The sequence below is a fragment of the Trichomycterus rosablanca genome, chromosome 13 (genome assembly GCF_030014385.1).
Source record: "Trichomycterus rosablanca isolate fTriRos1 chromosome 13, fTriRos1.hap1, whole genome shotgun sequence".
In the NCBI taxonomy this organism is placed as follows: domain Eukaryota; kingdom Metazoa; phylum Chordata; class Actinopteri; order Siluriformes; family Trichomycteridae; genus Trichomycterus; species Trichomycterus rosablanca.
Genome location: NC_086000.1, coordinates 6,320,849 through 6,327,684, shown reverse-complemented (window position 1 = coordinate 6,327,684; position 6,836 = coordinate 6,320,849). Strand labels below are relative to the sequence as shown.

At 39.6% G+C, this 6,836-nt stretch overlaps 1 protein-coding gene across 1 annotated transcript; it reads left to right on the top strand.

The window, feature by feature from the left end:
- Nucleotides 1–2,354: 2,354 nt before the first annotated feature.
- On the top strand, nucleotides 2,355–3,333 carry si:dkey-248g15.3 (holotricin-3). Its single transcript, XM_063007976.1, has 3 exons — nucleotides 2,355–2,402; nucleotides 2,495–2,505; nucleotides 2,970–3,333. Exons 1-3 carry the CDS (start codon nucleotides 2,390–2,392, stop codon nucleotides 3,192–3,194), a joined length of 249 nt encoding a protein of 82 aa, XP_062864046.1. The 5' UTR covers nucleotides 2,355–2,389; the 3' UTR covers nucleotides 3,195–3,333.
- Nucleotides 3,334–6,836: the final 3,503 nt, after the last annotated feature.

Here is a 6,836-nt window from a genome sequence, read left to right as displayed (position 1 = left end):
TGGTTGTCAAGACAAAAAAAACTTGTTGCAGATTGTTGCAGGAATGTTGAGAGGTATGATTAATGCACTCCTGTTCCAAACTGCTGGACAGTTATCAGGGCTTTTATACCAAAAGGCGTTGCATCTGACCTTATTACATGAGTCATGTTGTTCTCAAGAAACAAAAAAATAGAAAAACAAGTTATAGAGGAGTGGCATAAGATGTGTGGGCAACATGTTACTGTACGTGCCAACACATGAAAATGCTTACAACTCAGAACTGCAAATCTAGTAGATCACATATAGCACAAAATATAAAATCCCATAAACATAAGACTAGACTAAAAATGATTAGTTTAGGTGTGCTCCTGTGCTCCTGTGTACAAGCAAAGCCAATAAATACATTTCTTCTACCTACCCAAAATATGCCAGTGGTTGGATTGGCTGTTCTTATTGGCTCCTACACCATATGGCCAAAAGTAAATGTACATCCTTTCTAGCTATTGAGTTCATGTGTTTATGCACACCTATTGTTAACAGATGTACAGTATAAAGCACATTATGCATTTTTTATGTTTTTTTTTTCCAGACAGCGTGACTGTGCCACTGTAAACACAGCAAAGCCCATAAAAATGTGTTTGGTGCGGAAGAATTCCAGTTATTGACTCAATTCCACTGTGGGATGAATTGCATTTTGTTTAATAGTGAGCCAGACTTTCTAATCCAGAATAGCTGTCTAACCTGTTGCTCTTTGGACACTAGGCAAAAAAGCCACCATACCAAATATTGTGAAAGCCTTTGAAGAGGATTAGAGGCATTTATAGCCCAAAGAAGAAGAAAACATACAACCCCAAACCAGAAAAAGTTGGGACAGTATGGAAAATGCAAATAAAATAAAAATGCAGTGTTCCCTACATTTACTTCGACTTTTATTTGATTGCAGTTTGAACCCAAAATATTTCATGTTTTGTCAGGTGATTGTAATCATGGTTTGGTACAAAAGCAGCATCCAGGAAAGGCTGAGTCTTTGATGAGCAAAGATGATCAGAGGATCTCCAGTTCGTCAACAAATGCATAAGAAAATTATTAAAATGTCAAGCACTACAATACAGAGTTACATGCACAAATGCCACTTAAAACTTTACTGTGCAAAAAAGAAGCCTTATGTTAACCATGTCCAGAAGCGACGTCGACTTCTCTGGGCTCTAAGGCATCTAGGATGGACCATCACGCAGTGGAAACGTATATTGTGGTCAGATGAATCAGCATTCCAGATCTTTTTTGGAAAAAATGGACATTGTGTGCTCCAAAGACAAAAAGGACCATCCAGTGCCCTTGGCAAAGGTAATTTACACTTCTGTGATGGCAGCATTAATGCAGAAAAGTACATTGAGATCTTAGAGCAACACTTGCTGCCTTCAAGACGTCATCTTTTCCAGGGAAATCCATGGATTTTTCAATGCAAAACCACATGCTGCACACATTACAAAGGCATGGCTGTGGAAGAAGAGGGTACAGGTACTGGACAGGTCTGCATGCTGTCCTGACCCGTCCCCAACAGAGAATGTGTGACTACCCCGTACTGTTGCATATCTTAAGATGTGTTTGCAGGAAGAATGGGACAAAATAAAAGCTGAAACACTAAATCACTTGGTATCCTTGGTGCCAAAACGTCTTTTAAGTGTGGTGAAAAGGAATGGCAACATTACAAAGTGGTAAATGCTTTACTGTCTCAACTTTTTTTGGAATGTGTTGCAAGCCTGAAATGCAGGAATGGAGGTATATTAACAAATGACATGAAAAAACAAAACATGAAATATATTGGGTTTAAACTGTCTGCAATAAAATCAAAATCAAAGTAAATGTAAGAAACACTGTGTTTTTTATTATTTGCATTTTTCATACTGTCCCAACTTTTTCTGATTCGAGTTGTTTATACATGTCCCTTAAATGTGTATTCTTTTGACCTCAACTTCACAACATGCGTTATTAATTTGCAAAATCTTTAGTCCACCTGCTTTAATTTTCAGGCTATCATTAGCATTTGGGTATTTGCTCAACATGTCTGTCTTGTTCCTGTCTATACCTGTTTATCTGCTTGTGGGTGTGGTTCTTCCATAAATTCACCCAGACTGCAGGATTTTTGCACAATTGACTTGTCATCACAGCAGGTAAGACACTTGAAAAATGCTCTGCTTTATTTTAGTTTTATGTTTAATGTAATGACTTTACAGAGAGTGGTTTGAACATCTTAATTATTGTTGATGCATAGCAACTTAGACAGGAATTGTTACTGTAGTAAATGCTGTACAATGTTTATTTAATTAATGCATAATTGCTATTGTTATCTAATGTATTGATGCTTTTATGCAGTTTTTTCTCTCTTATTCCGGACAACAATCCATCCAAAATGAGTGATCCAGGTATGTTTTAAAATTATAACCTCTATTATTTGCAAAAAAGCTTTTTCTAAATTACTTATTCCTGTTTGTTCTCTTTTTTGCATGGACAAAAGCAAAACCCGAGGTAAGATCTTTCACTGATGTCCTTTTAAAACATAGATTTGTGTTGATGATGTATAAGTAATCAGAGTTGAAATCACTGTGGTAAACCCAGCCTAGCTCTTACCAGACATTTGGCTGTGTCTGAGGAAGGGGGGGGTGGATGAGGAATTTCTTCCTTGCCACTGCAACCATGATTTCTACTGTTTGGTTAAAGTACCAGCAGGAGTGGTGAAGGAAAACAAAGTTTCCCCGTGCATGTTAAATATTCTCATTATTGGCTGGTAAAAAAGAGGCTTTCAGTGGCTTCACGAGTTGTGATTCACAAGCTGCAGGCATGAAGTAGACTGTGGCCTTTCTTGGCTAGTGTGGGCGTGGTGCGTGCAATAGAAATATGTCAATAGGTGCAACAATGACAAAAAATTGGAAAGAAAAAAAAGCATTATAACTGAGTGAAATATCTAAACGAGCTATATATTCTTTTTGCAGGAAAAGCCAGGATGCCAAGGAGAAAAGGGCAAAGGAAAGAGCCAGGATCATGGCCAAGGCCAAGGCCAAGGTAAAGGCCATGGCCACGGCCACGGCCACGGCCAAGGACACGGACACGGACAGGGACAGGGTAAAGAGGGTAAAGAGGGTAAAGAGGGTAAAGAGGGTAAAGGACATGGACATGGCTCTGAAGAACACGGAAAAGAGGGAAAATGCAAAAAGTGAGCGAAAAGGAAAGTGAGCATGCTGAAAGAAAAGACGAGACGTCCAGCCTCTAGTTTTGCTCGGTTAAATATTACTAAAAAAAATGCAATGTGTTTTTGACTGTATAAAAAGACTTGAACAATAAACTTTACAGTACTAATATTGTTTGATTTGTTTATTTATTCATGTTTACTAATGCCATCCTGGTCGCAGTTGGTCTGAATGAGCCCAGGAGCTGATCTGTTGCAGAATTACACCCCTCCACATTTGTTCACCAACTCACACCTACTGTACAGGCAATTTCAAGCTGCCAATGTAACTTCCGCATGTTTGGGTCTGTTCGTGAAGAAGGGGAGGGGTGAAAAAACCAAAGTACTCAAAAGAAACACACAGACAAGGAAAGCAAATAAAACGTCCTCTCAGACAGGAAATAAGGGTGAAAATCCTGGCCTCTTACTCTTAAAACATTAAATAAAAATAACTTGAATTAATCATTTATAATTAGTAACGAGTCAGAGCAGACGTGAGCAGCAATATAGAAAACAGCAAACACTTATTATAGGAAGGATTTTAAAGGTGATTTTATATTAATAAAACTGGTACAGCATTAGACATGCTGGATGAGTCAAGGTGAGTTTTACTAAGTAACTCAAAGAGCATGAACTGGGACCCGAAAGCAAGGGAGGGTGTTGAAAATCTAGAATTATAAAAACTGGTTACATACAGAGTTGTTGAAGCACTTAAAACCTTTTAATGGATCTTCTTAATTCATGAATTTTGATTTCAGTAATTATTAAAGCTAAATGCATGAGCTCTGTCTCTTATTACATTAAAAACTTGTACTATTACACGTTATAGTCCTTCATCCTAAAGTTATTCAAGCTGATCTCATGCACAAACAATAGTCTTATGAATGCCATTGGTTTTGGAATAGGATGTCCAACAAGCTCATGATTACTGATCATTGTCCACATACACCGATCAGCCATAACATTAAAACCACCTCCCTGTTTCTACACTCACTGTCCATTTTATCAGCTCCACTTACCATAGAGAAGCACTTTGTAGTTCTACAATTACTGACTGTAGTCCATCTGTTTTTCTGCATGCTTTGTTAGCCCCCTTTCATGCTGTTCTTCAATGGTCAGGACTCTCCTAGGACCACTACTGAGCAGGTATTATTTAGGTGGTGGATCATTCTCAGCACTACAGTGACACTGACATGGTGGTGGTGTGTTAGTGTATGTTGTGCTGGTATTAATGGATCAGACACAGCAGCGCTGATGGAGTTTTTAAACACCTTACTGTCACTGCTGGACTGAGAATAGTCCACCAACCAAAAATATCCAGCCAACAGCGCCCCATGGGCAGTGTCCTGTGACCACTGATGAAGGTCTAGAAAATGACCAACTCAAACAGCAGCAATAGATGAGCGATCGTCTCTGACTTTACATCTACAAGGTGGACCAACTGGGTAGGAGTGTCTAATAGAGTGGACAGTGAGTGGACACGGTATTTAAAAACCCCAGCAGCATTGCTGTGTCTGATCCGCTCATACCAGCACAACACACACTAACACACCACCACCATGTCAGTATCACTGCAGTGCTGAGAATGATCCACCACCTAAATAATACCTGCTCTGTAGTGGTCCTGTGGGGGTCCTGAACATTGAAGAACAGGTTGAAAGCAGGCTAAAAAAGCATGCAGAGAAACAGATGGACTACAGTCAGTAATTGTAGAACTTCAAAGTGCTTCTATATGGTAAGTGGATCTGATCAAATGGACAGTAAGTGTAGAAACAATGAGGTGGTTTTAATGTTATGGCTGATCAGTGTGTATATAATGACCGTGGCTAGAACAATGACTGCAGTCAGTATGCAAGAATGCTTTTCTAGTATATACAGAAATGTGGACCACTTCTGTCCTAAATTGGTTCTGCTCAGCCATGACACTCTTTTAAATTTAGACCATTAGTACTTACACAAGAGGGTAATACCAGCCCAAGTTGGGGAAGACCCAGCCGCGGTACCCATGCTTTCGGAAGTGCATGAACAGCCAGTCCAGCCATGGCTGGAGTAACGCCATCCTTGACACTTGGGTGAGTACCTACTGTGTTCTAAAGGTGTTGGAGTGGTTGGGTAGGCCACTGGGATGACCCTTGGGTGTGGGTGGTTTCACTGGCTGAGCAGAACCAACCGGTTTAGAACAGGAGTGATCACACCCATTTGGTATTTACTAGAGAAGCATACATTAGCATGACTGCAGGCATTGAGTGCTAATGTCCAATATTGCATCCCTGACGTTCATTTGTTCTGTTGTTTTAGCCACGGGCATTGCAACCGAGGGTGGGGGTGTCAAGCAGGGCCAGCTCGCTGAGTTAGTGAAAGCGGGTGTGGCTATTTTGGTGCTTCCAGGACGCCTTGAGCCACTCTCAGTGTAAATAATTATGTATCATCATGTAAATAGCAGTGTAAATGTTATCCTTACAAACATGTTAATGTACCCTCACAGCAAGAAGGTCCTGGATTCGATCCCCAGGTGCATGCTCTCCCCGTGTCTTCTGGAGCTCCGGTTTCCTCCCACAGTCCAAAGACATGCAAGTGAGGTGAATTGGAAATACAAAATTGTCCGTAACTGTGTTTGACATTAAAACTTATGAACAGATGAATCTTGTGTAAAAAGTTACTACTGTTTCTGTCATGTATGACGACTGAATAACGGAGGTCCTAGTATAGAACCCTGTGGAACTTCAGTGGTACACTCTTTGTTTGATAATAAAACAGATGTTATCTGCGCACAGAGTGTATCCAGGTGTGTGTATCTGTGGAAAGCATATATTGGACTAATGTACAAAAAGATGACATTATTTACAGCAATCAAGAAAGACTGCAACCAACATCCCTCCTCTATCCAATTTAGCCCTAAGAACTTAAAGTTAATAGCACCATGCGGTTTGTATAATAGGTTTTTCTAAATCCAGATGCAACAGTCCTTTAAAATGTGCTCAGTGGCTACTTTCCCTAAAACAACCCACATTTCAGCTACTTTTCTGATAAAATTGACACAGAGTTCAGTTTGCATCAGTGCCCACTGAATCGCAAAATGCGTCCCACAGACTGTAAAGGGTTAAAAACAAGAAACCATTAAAAAGTTTTACTGATATGAAAGGAAATTGAACATGCCTCTAATTATTTGAGTGTTGCAGATTTTCACTGCCCGTTTTGTCAGTTAAATAAAGGTTCATGAGAATTAACACATCACAGATTCTTGACTTTACTGCTGTTTACACAATGTTTAAAGTGGAGAAATGGCATTTAATTACCCAAAACGACAAAGTAAACATGTTTATAAATGTAAAAATATTAATCGAATCTCATACACAATCAAATACCTTTTATTTAATACTTTTAGAAGCATCCTTGGCAGCAGTAACATCTGAAATTCTTCCCGGTCACCTCTCTACACACTTTGCAAACCTAGATTAGGGATTCTTCATGGCCAATCCTATTTGTCAGAATTTGAACATTTGAAGTGCCACCTTAAGATCTCTCCACATATGTTTGATAGGGCTGAGTCTAAAGCCCTAAAGCCACTCCAGTGTTGTTTTGGCAACGTAGTTTGAGTCACTGACATTTGGAAAGGTCACTCAGTCACTTAATC